The sequence below is a fragment of the Vombatus ursinus genome, unplaced genomic scaffold (assembly GCF_900497805.2).
Source record: "Vombatus ursinus unplaced genomic scaffold, bare-nosed wombat genome assembly UNPS02014158.1, whole genome shotgun sequence".
Classification (NCBI taxonomy): Eukaryota; Metazoa; Chordata; class Mammalia; order Diprotodontia; family Vombatidae; genus Vombatus; species Vombatus ursinus.
In genome coordinates, this window is record NW_020953936.1 from 2802099 (window position 1) to 2818536 (window position 16438).

At 39.2% G+C, this 16438-nt stretch overlaps 1 protein-coding gene and 1 pseudogene across 1 annotated transcript in view; both read left to right on the forward strand.

The window, feature by feature from the left end:
• The window catches only part of FRMPD1 (FERM and PDZ domain containing 1), a 76779-nt gene that overhangs the window by 16919 nt on the left and 43422 nt on the right, over positions 1-16438 (forward strand). The window contains exons 2-4 of the mRNA XM_027859087.1: positions 12472-12629; positions 15541-15643; positions 15745-15758. Coding sequence (XP_027714888.1) covers positions 12472-12629; positions 15541-15643; positions 15745-15758 — 275 coding nt within the window. The remainder of the gene's footprint in view (positions 1-12471; positions 12630-15540; positions 15644-15744; positions 15759-16438) is intronic.
• LOC114040876 lies at positions 4374-5375 on the forward strand (annotated as a pseudogene).

The window sequence follows — 16438 nt, forward strand, 5'->3', positions numbered from 1 at the left end:
TTTTATATTCTCACCTATTTTTTCATTCTTTTGTTTCTGTTTGACTGATTCTCGCTCTCTCATAGAGTCATTAGCTTCCACTTGCCCAATTCTAATTTTTAAGCAATTGTTTTCTTCTATTAGATTTTGTACCTCCTTTACTATTTGGCCCATTTTACTTTTTAAGAGCTTCTCTTCATTGAGTTTTTGTGCCTCCTTTTCCATTTGGCCAATTCTATTTTTTAAGGACTTGTTTTCTACAGTTAGTTTTTGTCCTTCTTTTTCCAAGCTACTGATTCTGTCTTGCATACTTAATTTCTTTTCCCAAGTTTTCTTCTACCTCTCTTATTTGACTTTTAAAATCCTTCTTGAGCTCTTCCAAGAAGGGCTTGAGATCAGTTCATATTCCCCTTTGAGGTTTCTGATGTGGGTATATTGACAATGTTGTCCTCTTCTGAATTTGTGCCTTGATCTTCCCTTTCCCCAAAATAAGAATCTATGGTCATTTCCTGTTTCTGCTTTTTGTTCATAGTGTTTGCCTATTTCTTGACTTTTAAAAAAAAATGTTGAAAAAAAATTTTTTTAAAAAAAATGTTGAGTTCTCCTGCTGGAGTGAAGGGAGCACTTACCCAAGCTTCTTTTCTTGCTCGCCTGGACCTTGCACAGGGATGTTTCTCTGCTGGTGGATTTCTGTCAATCTGGAGCTTTGCCTTCTGGAGTTGTGCTTCCCAGAGTTGTGTTGAGGCACCAGTGATTTTGCTGTTCGAGAAAGCCATCACCTGTGGTGGTTTTCTGAGCTGCTGTCTACTGGTTCCCCAGCCTGTATTGAGGCTCTTGGGCAGGGGATGGGGTGGGGAGGGGGGTCCTGGTGTTGGCACTAGCCTGCTCCATCAACCTGGGTCTCAGAATGTCCCTCTGGTGTGCTGAGGTGGGGCTTGCCACAGGCTTGCTGGGCCACCTCCAGTCCTGTACTCTCTCCCCACCCCTGCCTCCCAGAGTGAGAGGGGCCTTTCCCATTAATCCCCCAAGCTTCCTGGGCTATGCCCTGTCTTTTAGCTGGCTCACAGTTTTTCCTGGGTTGATATTTTCTGGGCTTTCAGAGATCGACGAGGGAGGGTAAGAGCAACTTACTTCTTACTCCACCATCTTTCTTTCTATACCAATGGTAAATATTTTACTGAAGGATGTAGTATAGAGAAAAGAATTCTGGTCTTGGGGTCAGAAGGCCTGAGATGGAGTTCCAGCATTAATACTTACTATATGATCTGGGCAAATCATTCAGCCTTTGACCAGATAAAAGTTATTTTACAACCCAAAGCCCTAGGATACTATTTGAAATGTAGCTCAAGCCTGTCTTAGTGTGGATATCTTGAAAATGACTTCAGATTCAAGGTACACTTTGGGTCAGTATCCATTCAAAACTACAGCTCACAAACCTCTTTTTTTTTTTATCAGAAAAACAAGAAGATGTGCTAGTTCAAGGCAAAAAGATATTTAAAGAAATAGCAATGAAATCAATGGCCATGTAGATACTCCCTCCTCCTTCAATGTACCCATCTCTCACAGATTACTCCATCACTGGTAGGAGAACAAACACGTATCCAGAGAATGCATGCAGGGAACCTGTGTGGAGAAGATACATAGGCAGGAAAAACATATGGCCAGGAAACATGTCCAAGCAGGGTAATCTCACATGTCTATTGTTGTGACCCTACTAGAGCCCCCATGTGCCTCCAGTGATGCTTCTTGCAGATCCTGGTCTGCTGATATCATTGGACTACCAGTCACCTTTTCTGCTTCTGAAAATTTCTACAGGCCCCTACTGATCTATTCTTTCTGCTGCACTGTCATCTGCTGGTAGTCTGCTGAATTGCCACCCATGTACAGCCTTAGAGAGGAGGGGGAATTTTGGTTCTTTTAGCTCATAGCCCCAGGTGTGTTGTCTCATTGACCTACTAAACCTCTCTCCCCCTAAGCCCTTAGGCATTATGTATGTCTTTTAAATTACATTGCTTTTGCCTGAGCTATAACTCCTTGAATTTACCTAATCTTTGAGCTAAAGTCAAATTTCTTTCACTTATAATCTCATTCTCTAGATCATTAAAATTATTCATCTGATTTCACTGGAAGTGGCTGTGATTGAGAGGTCGTGACCTTTGTCTTTCTTTCCTGCATGCAATTAAGTCATAGCTCCCCTTACAGGAAAAATTAATAATAAAAAAAGTATAGTTAAGCACAACTACTAGAGAAGTTTCTTAATTTCTAGATATTTTCATTAGTTTTTAACTATAGTTAAGTGGCCTTACTTTAAGGAGATCACTTTTTAAAAGGAGTTGTGACTAGAGACAGGTAATAATGCTGAGAGAAACAAGAAATTATATCTGTCAAACTAGGAAAAATATTAAAAACTCAAAAAGCATTAGAGCCTGAGACCGTTTAGTGTAGGGGCAAATAGTGCTTTAGACTATCATTGATTGGCTGTTCTATATGCTATGATAATCAATGAGTACCCAGACACATCAAGGAAAAGTTAAATTATTTTTAAGTTCTTCTGTTTTAAAAGTCCATGAAGTATGTAAATTCACTTTAAAATGATTTGTAGAACTAATTGTGCTAATTAAAGGAATATGATTCCATCATAGTCTGTTGTTTTTATGTGAAAATTTTTCTATTTTATTTTTTATGATTACACATAAAAACAATTTTTAACATTCATTTTTTTAAAATTTTGAATTCCAAATTCTCTCCCTCCTTCTTCCTTTCCCTTTTCTTGAGAAGGCAAACAAGTTTATATCGATTATACATGTATAGTAATGCAAAACATATTTCCATATTAGCGATGTTGTGAAGGAAACAGACTAAAAAAAAAGAGTTTTTAAAAAGTATACTTTGACCTACATTCAAACTCCATCAATTCCTTCTCTACAGTTGGATAGCCCTTTTCCTCCTAAGTCCTTCAGAATTGTCTTGGATCATTGTATTGCTGAGAATAGCTAAGTCATTCACAGCTGATCATCATACAATATTGTTGTTACTGTATACAATATTCTATTGGTTCTGCTCCCTTCACTTTGCATCATCAATTCATGTAAGTCTTTCCAGGTTTTTCTGAAAGCATCCTGCTTGTTATTTCTTATAGCACAGTAGTATTCTACCACAATCATTACCACGACTTATTCAGTCATTTCCCAATTAATGGGCATCCCTTCAATTTTCAATTTTTTGCAACCATAAAAAGAGCTATTATAAATATTTTTGAACACATAGGACCTTTTCCTTTTTAAAAAATTCTCTTTGGGATACACACCTAGTAGTGTTATTGCTAGGTCAAAGGGTATGCAGTTTTATAACCCTCTGGCCATAGTTCCAAATTGTTCTCCACCAACAATGCATTAAGTGTTCTAATTTTTCCACATCCCCTCCAACATTTGTCATTTTCCCTTTCTGTCATGTTAGCCAATCTGATGGGTGTAAGGTGATCCCTCAGAGTTGTTTTTTTTTGTTTGTTTGTTTGTTTTAGGCAATTGGGGTTAAGTGACTTGGTCTGAGGCTGGATTTGAGCTCAGGTCCTCCTGAGCTCCTGCCACCTAGCTGCCCCCTCAGAGTTGTTCTAATTTGCAATTCCCTAATCAATAGTGAAGGGCAGTTGGTGTAGTAGATAGAGCACTGGACTTGGAATCAAGAAGACCTGAATTCAAATATGACCTCAGACACTTACTGGCTGTGTGACCCTGGGCAAGTCACTTAACCCTTATTTGCCTCAGTTCCTCACCTGTAAAATAGGGACACACTGGAGAAGGAAATGGTAAACCAGTCCAGTATCTTTGCCAAGAAAAACCCAATGTACAAGTCCATAGGGGGTCATGAAAAGTCAGACATGACTGAACAACAACAAATCAATAGTGATTTAGAGCATTTTTCATGACTATAGATAGCTTTGATTTCTTCTACTGAAAACTGTTGATATTCTTTGCTTATCAATTGGAGAATGACTCATATTCCTATAAATTTGACTCAGTTCTCTCTATATTTGAGAAAGAAATAAAGTTTATGGTATCATCCTTTATATCATATCCTATTATGATGTAATGATTACCCAAGAGGCTAAAGCAGTCAACCTATTCCTCCCCATTAAGGGACCTAGATCTATGTATATATTGGTTGTGGGTTCACATCTGGGGAGTCTGACCAATGGTTTCACCCTTTACATCATATACTACTGTGATGTAACAATTACCCAAGAAGCTAAAGTAGTCACCCTGTTCCTCACTATTAAGGGACCTGGACATACATATATTGGCTGTGGGTTCACCAGTAAGAAGAAAAGAGGCTCTCAGTTCCTCTCCCAAACTTGGTGCCAGGATCCACTGCTGTAGCCACATCACTGAACCAAGATGGTGAAGGTCGGAATCAATGGATTTGGCCGTATTGGGCGTCTGGTGACTAGGGCTGCAGTCACCTCACAGAAAGTGGACATTGTGGCCATTAATGACCCCTTCCTTGATGTTAACTACATGGTTTATCTGTTCCAATATGATTCCACCCATGGCAAGTTCAAGGGCACTGTCAAGGCTGAGAATGGAAAACTGATGATCAATGGAAAAGCCATTACCATCTTCCAGGAGCGAGATCCCACCAATATTAAGTGGGGAGATGCTGGAGCTACTTATGTGGTAGAGTCCACTGGTGTCTTTACCACCATGGAAAAGGCTGAGACTCATTTGAAGGGGGGAGCTAAGCGGGTCATTATCTCTGCCCCTTCTGTTGATGCCCCTATGTTCGTGATGGGAGTGAACCATGATAAATATAATAATTCCCTTAAGATTGTCAGTAATGCCTCTTGCACTACCAACTGCTTGGCACCCCTGGCCAAGGTCATTCATGATAAGTTTGGCATTGTGGAAGGACTCATGACCACAGTCCATTCCACTACTGCTACCCAGAAGACAGTAGATGGCCCCTCTGGCAAGCAGTGGCGAGATGGACGTGGTGCTGGTCAAAACATCATACCTGCTTCCACTGGTGCTGCTAAAGCTGTAGGCAAGGTTATACCTGCGCTGAATGGGAAGCTCACAGGTATGGCTTTCCGTGTTCCTACTGCTGACGTATCTGTTGTGGATCTTACCTGCCGCCTAGAGACACCTGCCAAATACGATGATATCAAGAAGGCAATAAAGGAGGCAGCAGAGGGACCCTTAAAGGGCATCATGGGGTACACAGAGGACCAAGTTGTATCTACTGACTTTGTCACTGACACCCACTCTTCTGTCTTTGATGCTGGTGCTGGTATTGCCCTCAATGACCATTTTGTGAAGCTCATTTCCTGGTATGACAATGAGTATGGTTATAGCAACCGTGTAATAGACCTCATGGCCTACATGGCCACCAAGGAGTAAAGTGGAAAGCCATAGATCTTCATCCCCAGTCAAAAGAGAAGTTCCAACACTGGGGAGCCCGCATCCCTAACCTATTTCCTTTTATGGGGCATCCTATGCCCCATTCACAGACCTTGCCCCAAAGCACCCCTGTAATGGGGGGAGAAGCATTGAGTTCTATATTATGTACCATCAATAAAGTCACCATGTTCAGTGCAAAAAAAAAACAGGCTCTTTTGTCTAGTTATTACTTTTTGGCTTTTTATATCTCTACCTTAGTCTTAGGGAAAATTACTCAAAGCTTTTTTGGCTTATGTCTAGGATTGTCCCAAAGTGGGGAGTAGAAAGGCATTCAGTTGTGCTTCAGTTGTATCTGACTCTTTGTGACCCCATTTGGAGTTTTCTTAGCAAAGATACTGGAGTGGTTTGTCATTTCCTTCTCCAGCTCATTTTACAGATAAGGAAACTGAGGCAAACAGGGTTAAGTGACTTGCCTAGGGTCCCTCAGCTATTAAGTGTATGAATCCAGATTTGGACTCACAAAGATGAGTCTGTCCTGACTTCAGGCCTGGCATTCTATCCACTGTACCACCTAGCTGCCCCAAATCTAGTGTGACACAGTTGTATATTACTTAGATCCAAAACCAATGCTAAATATAAAGGACAAGCACTAATTAACAGAAAAACTTAAAACAAGCAGCAGCCATAGGATAACTTGTTATATTTTTCCAAAAGGTGTCCAGTGCTTAAATGTCCAATGTCCAATGCTTAAAACATCAAGACATGATGTAGTTTTCAGGGCTGCCGAATAGGCATTTTACATTCCACTTCAGTTCTCTACCTTCACAACACTTCCCTCCAACAACTGAAACTGAATAGGGCTCATTCTCCAACTGTGGTTATCTTCTAAAGAAACACTACCTCCTGAAGTTTGCGTGGCACTGACTGAGGACCCAGGATAGACCTCACTAGACCTCACAAGATTGCTACCAAGGGAAAAAAAAAAAGATTGCAATCAAGGTTAAATACATCCATCTTGGGATCCCTGTTTGATCACCTGTGTCCAGGGGAAAGCGTGTGAATCACAGGAAGCAGCTAGGTCTTTGAGATCCAGCCTCATTTACAAGCAGTTCAAGATTTTTCTTTTTCTTTTTCTTTTTTTTTTTGGTAAGGCAATTTGGGTTAAGTGACTTGCCCAGGGTCACATAGCTAGTAAGTGTTATGTGTCTGAGGCCGGATTTGAACTCAGGTCCTCATGACTCCAGGGCCAGTGCTCTATCCACTGTGCCACCTAGCTGCCCCAAGATTTTTCTTGGGAAGTTTGGGAAAGGGTGAGAATATTTGCCACACATTGAGTTGAAGAAAGAGGCCACTGAAAGCCCACTTAATATTCCTTGCTTTCTGGCTTAGTGACTCATCCTATTTGAGTTAGCTTTTTTTTTAAATTTTTAAATTAATTTATTTTTAGTTTTCAACATTCACTTCCGTAAGCTTAAATTTTCTCCGCTTCCCTCCCCACCCCCATCCCCAAGATGGCGTGCAATCTGATATAGGCTCTACACATACATTCTTTTTAAACATATTTTCACATTAGTCATGTTGTGAAGAAGAATTAGAACCAATAGGAGGAACCACAAAAAAGAAGAAACAAAAAAGCAAATAGTATGCTTCCATCTGCACTCAGACTCCATAGTTCTTTCTTTGGATGTGGATAGCATTTTTCATCATAAGTCTTTTGGAGTTGTCTTAGATCCTTGCATTGCTAAGAAGAGCTAAGTCTATCAAAGTCAGTCATCACACAATGTGGCTGTTACTGTGTTCTCCTGGTTCTGAGTTGGCTTTGACATAGCTTCCTCCCCATTCCCCTTTCACTTATCACAGGACTGGGTTCCAGCAGACCACTCAGGGTCCAAAACAATATTTCTTTCAGAGACAAGTACATGTTTCCTTGGAAGTGGCCAAGGCAATTCATTTCATCCTCTAGGCCCATCTACCACATCTCCAACCCCACCCCACCCCACCCCCCACCCCACCAGTGCCTTACCCAGAGCAGATTTTCAGTAAATATTTGATACATGAATTAGTTTGGGAATTCACTTATGTGAAGTACTTCATTTACATTTGTAAAGTGCTTAGTGCACTGCCTGGCATGATAGGTGCTCCTTCCTTTCCTCTTCCCTTCCCCGCAATATCAGATGAATAAGCCATTACTATAATAGCAAAACACTGTCCATGCAGAATGCAGGCTATATCCATGGGCACAGCTGGTTTCACCATTTTTTGACTGTATTAATGGACCAAATTAGTGGGAGAAAATAGTGCCATCAGCTGGATTGTTTTTTTTTTGTGTTGTTTTTAATTCAGTTGACTAAGCTTACTGATTATGTTGATGACTCTAGAGTTTTTCCAGTAACGTTTCCTATGACAGGGCTCTCTTGGGCAGGTAATTCGTTCCTCATTTAGATTCCTTTGATTTCTCTGAAACCAGGCATTCTCTCACTATACCTCACTTATTCATCTTTGTCTCGTGATTCTGGTATCCAACAAGGCCTGTCCTACTTTCACCTCTGAAATTGAAGTTGGATAGATAAGTCTTAGGGCAGTTTTTGAAGCTTGGAGAGGTCTGTCCATGGTCACACAGGTAGGAAGTATGAAAGGTGGGATTTCAACCCAGGTCTTCTCTGACTGTAACACTCCATCCACTCCTGCTTCTTGGCACCCTTTGGTATAAGGAGACACTGGAGTTTAAAAGCTTCTTCATGCTTTTTTTTTTTTTTTCTTTTTTTAGAAACAGCAGTTGGTTGATTTGTGAGACCCTGTTTGTCAGTAACTTATTGCCCTGACTCAGCTAGTCATCCACTGGCCATGTATGTACTGTATCTTCCCAAAGTTGATGTAATACTTCTATTAAATATTGTTGTCCTGAGTCCATCTTAAACTGACACACTTTGGGACTCCAGCTTTGTAATCCGTTTCCAAAGATATGTTACGCAGTCCCTATCATCAGATTCTTAGGAGTCACATTGGCATAAACTGAGGCCTGAGAAAGACCTTAATTTGTTTTTTTTAAGAGCAAATAGCATTTTATTTTATCCAGTTACATGTAAAGATAGTTTTCAACATTCAATTTTTGTAAGTTTCAAATTTTGTCAGTTTCAAATTTTCTCCCTCCCTTCTGTCCCCCCCTCCCCAAGATGGCAAGCAATCTGATATAGGTTATGCATGTGCAATCATGTAAACATATTTCCACATTAGGAAAGACCTTAATTTAGAAAGACCAAGGTCGTCCACTGCATCCCGGGCCATTGACAGTTGTTTTGACTTTTGTTTAGCTACTTAGGGTTTCAGTGACTTTAGAGGAGAGAGTGAGGCTGATGACTTAAATCCTATTCATGCGCAAGCCAAGATATCAGCCTTATGATATCATCTTGATCTCTTCAGGAACAATGGATGATCAGCATATGTATATAAATAAGTACATATACATCTATTGGAGATGGATACTCAAAACAAAATTTTTAACTGCTAGAGGTACAAAGTCAAAAAAAAGTTGGGAGCTCACTAACTTCGGGCCATTGAGAAATTAAGTGACTTGTCCTAAATCTCATAGCTTGTATGTGTCAGAAATAGGACCTGAACATGAGTCTTCCAGATTGAAAGGCTAGTCCTCTATCCATTAATCCATACTATTTCTCACCTTTCCTTCTAGGAAAATAGAATGTAGTTGGGAACTGAGGCCCAATGCAATGTGACTGTACCTGTTCAGGTGGTAGTATTCTCAGCAAAAAGCTCAGAAGAACTCCTAGAGTCCTAGTAGTAGAGACTGGGGAATAGCTTGTTGGGTTCAGGAACCAAGAACACACCAGCTCTGGTTGTATCAATACTTCTAATTTTAGTCTCCATTCAAAGCCACTCCTGGAGCATCTCTGTCTCCCAGATGTGAATTCCACAGTCCCCCAAACTTAATTTTCTCCAAATATGAACTGAGTTTTCAAGCTCAGCTGTTCCAGCTTAAGTCTTCACCCAATCTCATGATCCTTCCCCTTAGGTAGGAGGCCGGGATGACATTTTGGGGAAAGGGAACTCCCATTGTCCTTTGTGAGGACAACTCCCAAAATTCCATTCAATGATTCTGGAACCACTCTGTGACTTGTTGGGAAATTGGTCCCAATATCAAGTTATTTAATTACATATGTCCACAATACTTCCCCCATTAGAATGTGTGCACCTTAAGGAGAGGTTTAACTTCTTGTCTGTAGCCCCAGGGCTTAGGCCAGTTCTTGCCACATGCTTACTATTGTTGACTGTTTAGGAGGAAAGAGCCTCAACTATCCATATAACTACATGTAAATGGGTGTATGCGTGCATATATTCCCTAGCAAGCAACGTTAATTCATTTATTTTCATAAAGGAAACATGACACTTGTAGTTAGAAAAATCCTAAAAAGCAAATGTGTCCTTATATACATTATGGGAAGTATCCACAGATCAGACATTACGAAATTAATTGCAGAAGTCACAGATTAGCCGGCCTTATATCACCAGGATCTATAGGAAAAATACTGAACTCTTTCATTCTTTTAAGGCTTTCCATGATCTATTCCCACCTTTACTGTCTAAAGTTTTCCACCAAGGACCCAAACTCAAGTGAAAGGAAGGTTGCAACTGGCTTGAGGTTTTAGGTTTTTTTGAGAAAAAATTTTTAAATTCCACATAGGTATAATTGAAATTTTAAATAAGAGAAACTTCAGTTCCATGTTAAGGGAGAGAGGAGGAGGTATTGGGAGAAAAGAGAGAGAAGAAATAAGAAATTGAGAGAGAGAGAAGGAGAAGGAGAAGGAGAAGAAGAATTTACCCTTACCTCTTGCTTTCTACAACATTTCCTTCAGTCTGGCATACTGAAGGACTAGCCCAGCATACTGAAGGTCTAGCCCACCACCTGGCAGCTCCTTATTTTTCCCTGCAGATGAGAATCTCCCTCCCACCAGTTTGGTGCCCTAAACATAGCATTCCTAGAATCCTCATGGATCCTCACTCACTGAATCCCAGGGTGTTCTCTGCCACATGACCCATACTTTTGTTCTAATTATGCCCACATAGCAGAAAGCTAGCTCTGGCAATCTGTTTAACATCTGTCTCAGAGTGCCCTGGCTCCAAAGGAATCACCGGGGTGAGGATTCCCCCTGTAGACAACAACAATAGCAATAAATATGTATTAATCACCATAGGTGTGTAAAGCACCATGAGGGTACACAGAGATTGAAAAGTAAATGACATGTATAATCAATAACATATCGCTTTTCTTCCCAATGGATTGGGGAGGGAAAGAATTTGAAACTCAAAAATTTTTAGATGAATGTTAAAAATAAATTAAAAATTAGAGGAAGATAATTGACAGGCCTGGCTTATAGTATATAAAATATGAAAATAGTATAAATGAATAAAATAGCATACAAGATAGTTTATAGAAAGGAATGTGGTAAGTGTACAAAATCATTTTGCAAGGCAGACTATGTATATATACAAAGAGAGAAAAGATTATATCTGGTTGAGAGGAAGGAATTAAAAAAGATTTCAAGAAGAAAGTGACTTTTGAGATGGAAATGGTATGTAGCTTTTGGAAAGGTAGTAGAGGGGCAGAGAGAGAGACTTTCCAGGTGGAAAGCACAACCTGAGTAAAACTAGAGAGATAGAAAAGCATGTATGGTAGGAAAGTAGGTTCTTGGCACAGCCAGAAGTCCAATTTGAGTAGATCATGGAGCAGGGGTGGGGAACCTGCAGCCTGGAGGCCACATGTGGCCCTCTAGGTCCTCAAGTGCAACCTTTTGACTGAGTCCAAGTTTTTCAGAACAAAGTTTTGCCCTTGAGCACCTAGAGGGCCACATGGCCTTCCTGCAGGTTCCCCACCCATGGCATAGAGTATATGTCAGGGAGGAGCGGAAAATAAAGGGTTTTGCTTTTCTTTTTTTTTCCCCCAGGGGCCAGGGAGATGGGAGAGAGAGAAGATAAATAATTAATTGGAAAGAAGTTTTTTTTTTTTTTTAAAGAAAATAAAGCTGGAAAAAGTAGGTTGAGGGGCCAAAGCATAGAGGGTCTTGATTGATTGTCAAGTCTCCCCAAAAAAAAAATCCAGCTTAATTCAAGACTACTACTAGGTTGTAAGTTCCATGAAAATGGACTCTGTAATAACTAAAATGTGTGTATCTCATGTGTGTTAGGCAGTGGACATTTAATAAATATTTAATTGAATTGGCAAAAGGGAAGCCATGAAGGTTTTGTCTATTAAGGGATATATGAGACACTGGGAAAGCTGTCACTTAGATAGGAGATCTGTTAAATATGTTTGTTTTAGCAGCTGGGGATTGTGAAGCCAACAGACATCATTTGAGAAAAAAAAAACTTCAGAAAATGTTGAGATTTCAGAAAATTTGTGATGGGTGGAATGAAATTAAGCCAGCCGGAGAAGGGCAATATCTGACCAGTGAGCAAGGATCTGAGGGTTCCCAGAGTTCTGAGGAAGTAGGAATTTGATGAGTGAGGAGAGAAGATAGAGGTAATTTTGGAGCATGGACCATTTCCTATAGAGGACAATGTCTGCAGGGATGATTCAGAGAGGGGCAGGACATTGGGAATCTAGTTAGGAGAAAGGGGATTCAGAGAGTACTTCAAGAGATAGTCAGCTAGTAAGTGCCTACTATGTACCCAGGCACTGTGTAAGTACTGGGGATACAAAGAAAGCCAAACAACAAGGGTGACAACAACCTCAGGTCTAATGGGGGAGACAAAAGCAAACAGCTATGTGCAAATAAGATACAGACGGGATAAATTGGGGGTACTCTCAGAAGGAAGGCACTACAATTCAGGAGGACAGGGAAAGTCTTCCTGCAGAAAGGGGACATTAGCTGAGATGAGAAGGAAGTCAGGGAAGCCAGGAGCTGTGGATAAGGAGAGAGGATTCCTGGCATGGGAGACGACCGGTGAAAATGCCTGGAATTGGAAAATGGAGAGTTTTGTTTGAGGAACAGTGAGGAGGTCAGTCTGACTACCTTTATAAACTTGCTTGGAATTGGCTCTTTCTCTACATCTATTGACTGGATGCTTTTTCTCACTCTTCCAGGCGTAGGATTTCCTTGCCAGATAATTCCTCTGGGGGCCTTACCCAAACGCTGACCTCCGTGAAGCACACCGTAAAGATAGACAGAGATGTGTTCCTGGGTGACTATGGATTTCACATTTCACAGAGCCTTCCCCTGAGTATCTCCTCAGTTATCACAGGTAGGATCTTTGTATATGTCATGTATGTACCTATTTATTCATATACTGTCTCTCCCATTATAATGTAAGGTCTTCGAGGGCAGGAACTATTTTTATTAATAATAATAACTAATACTTAAAACATCATTTTAAATAACTAACCGTTATTTTAAATAATACTTACAGTGTTGTTGTTTTAAATGATAATAACAACTAACACATATAGCGTTGTTTTAAAAAATAACAGTGTTATTGTTTTAAATGACAACTAACTTTTATAGTGATATTTTAAATTGACACTTGCAGTGTTATTGTTTTAAATGATAATAAATACCAACTCTTATAGTGCTAATTAATTGGAAAGAAGATTTTTTTAAAAAGAAAATAAAGCTGGAAAAAGTAGGTTGAGGGGTCAAAGCATGGAGAGTCTTGATTGATTGCCAAGCCTCCCCCCGCCCCCCCCAAAAAAATCCAACTTAATTTAATAGACTGCTACTAGGTTGTAAGTTCCATGAAAGCAGGGACTCTGTCATAACTAAAATGTGTTATTATTGAAAATAACACTATAGTAATAATAATAACACTTATAGTGTTGTTTTCAATAATAACCCTTACTGTGGTATTGTCATAAATGATATTAACAATCAACATTCATAGTGTTGTTTTAAATAACAATAACTCTTGACAGTGTTATTTTAAAAATAATAATAATAATAACAACTAACACTTACAGTGCTTTAAGATTTGACAGGTGCTTTACATGTGTTATCTTGTTTGATCCTCATAATAGCTCTGTAAGATAGTTGCTCTCATTCCCATTTTACAGATGGGAAAAACCTGAGAGAGGTTAGAGACTGTTATTATCCCTGTTTACATTTATCCCTCTTGAGGAAACTGAGACAGACAGCAGTTAAGTGACTTGCCCAGGGTCACAGAGCTATTAAATATCTGAGGCAAAATTTGAACTCAGGTCTTCCTGACTCCACACCCAGTGATATGTCCACTTTGCCACCTAGTGGCCCTTCTTTCCATCCTTCAGTGCTAAGCAAAATGCCTGGCACATTGTAAGGGCTAAGTAAATGTTTTTTGATTGATCGATTGATAGGAATTAATATATTGACTTTTTTTCCCTTTCCTTTCGTGCATTTCCTTCTGTGTTCCAGTAGCATTAGGAAAAAAGGAATCGCATGGGTCTTTGAGAAGCATTGCAGTATGATGAACAGAATGTTGGACTTGGAGTCAAGAAGAGCTAGTTTCAAATCGCACATCCAGTTCTTACTAGCTAGGTCATCATGAGAAAATGATTTACTATCTTTGAGTCTCAGTTTCCTCATCTGTAAAATGGGGGGGTGCAATATGTACCTGTTGTACATATGTCACAGGGGTGTTATGAGGCCCAAACAGATAATATATGTAAAATTTTGTAAACCTCCAAAGTGTTATACTAATGTCTATTATTATTTTGTATTAGGACCCATCCTGGTTTGGTCATGAAATACATGCTCGGCCTTGGGGACCCTTCCTATTCAAAGCTTGTTATCTTGACTTTATGAACATATTTGGATTCACCAAAAGTGTTTTTGTACCATGTAATATCCTCATGTACAGTCATGTACCTGTCCTAGTCTCAGTCCTGGGAACTATTGCTAGTGGGCCAGTAATGAGGAATAATGATTTTTTTTATTGATTTTGCCATTTGTGAAACACAGGTTGCCAAGGCAAAAGGAGGATCTGGCTAGGGATTAGAGGTGCTTATAATGCTAACAATACGGGTATACACCAGCAATCTGCCTAGAACAAGAGCTTCTGACCTTTTTTGGGTTGGGCATTCTGGTGAAGGCTATGGATCCCTTCTGAAATAAGGTTTTTAAATCATTGAAGGAAATGCTAAAACAAAAATGTAATTTTTTTCCCCACCCAATTTCACAGACTCCTTGAATTCTATCCATGGACCCCCAGGTTAAAAATTCCTTACCTAGAAATTCGTATAGCTAGTTGAATGTGTAACAGAAGCTTTTCTTCCTATTGGAGAAGTTGAGGGGAGAGAGAGTAAGAATTTATTTTTATTCTGAATTTAACAAACACCAAACAAGATGAACATTTCACATATGAAGCAGGACAGAAATCTGTGAATTTGTACCATATGTGAACATAGTGAATCTGCAAAAATATGTGAATATGTGAAAATATGTGAATCTGCACTGTGCTTCTCCCTCCAAGTGCACAACAAGTTTAACATGTTTTTTCTATTTGACAGGCATTAATTTAAACATTTTAATAGATAACCATTTAAAAATTTTAATTTAACTTTTAATCCACCAAAATATGCCTTCTCTTCCTTCTCCCATTGAAAAAGAAATAAATGCTATCCACATCCAAAGAAAGAACTGATAGAGGCTGAATGTAGATTGAAGCATCCTATTTTTCACTTTATTTTTTCATGGTTTTTTGGGGGGTTTGTGTCTTTTTTCACAACATGACTAATAAGGAAATATGTTTTGCATGAGTATACATGTATAACCTTTATCAATTTGCTTACCATCTCAGGGAGGGGGGAGGGAGGGAAAGAATTTAGAACTCAAAACCTTTAAAAGATGTTAAAAATTGTTTTTAATTAGGAAAAATGAAATGTTATTAAAGCAAAAAATTAAAAAGAAATAGTTGTTGCAGCATTTATATAGTCAAGCAAAAGAAAATCCCAAATTGGTGGCTACATGTTATTTTCAAAGCTGTACTGCTTGTCTCTATTCCTCCTCATTTTGCAAACAAAAAAATTGAAACCCACATAAATCCAGGACAGAATAAGAAGGAGGTTCTGGCATCTAGGAATCTTAGCAGTAAAACCATTTGGCCAGTTCAAATACAGGACCCTGAAAACTGGGTTACAAGAAGCAGACAAGGCATACAGTTACGTATTTTTATGTCTTAATAGGAAGCACAGCGGATGGAAAACTTCTGCCAGGTGATCAGATCCTCCGAATGAACAATCAGTCCATGGAAGACCTTTCCTACGAACAAGCACTTGATGTTTTAAGGTACAAAATTGGATGTTTCATATTAACAGAGATATGTAGATAGAGATAGAGATGCAGATGCAGATTAGCAGAGCCTTAAAAGAAGTCACGCTGTTTCTGAGAGAAACAAAGAACTGTGCAAAAGAAACATAATAAATTTTCTTTCTTTTGTTAAAATACAACTAGTTTATTTTTATAATTTCACTTGTATACAGTAAGATTTATTAATCTTACCAATTTACTAGTCCCTAGAGAAATTAACTTTTCTGCCTGACTCTCTTACTAGACCTTTCATTAAGTACTATCACTTAAGAAATGGAAAGTACATCCCATTAGAATGTAAACTTTTTTTTTGGCTGCTTTTTTTGGTGAGGCAATTGGAGTTAAGTGACTTGCCCAGGGTCACACAGCTAGTAAGTGTTAAGTGTCTGAGGCTGAATTTGAACTCAGGTCTTCCTGACTCCAAGACCAGACTCACTGCACCACCTAGCTGACCCAGAATATAAACTTCTTAAGGACAGGGACTGTTTGGTTTTTAATCTTGATATTTCTAGTACCTCATATACAGTAGGCACTTAATAAAAGACATATAAAACTGGTTTCTACCCTCAAGTCAGGGATGTGCTGGTAAATGTTTAATGGGAATGGGAAAGAAGGCAAATTACAGATAGTGAATGCTTTTTGGAAGTTAATTGATTTTTGTAAGATCAGTCAACTAATCAGACAACAAATTTATTGAGTCCTCCCTTGACCCATATGTCCAAAGTCATCATGTAAAGATTTTGTGACGTGCGCTGGTTAACACCAAGCACTTGG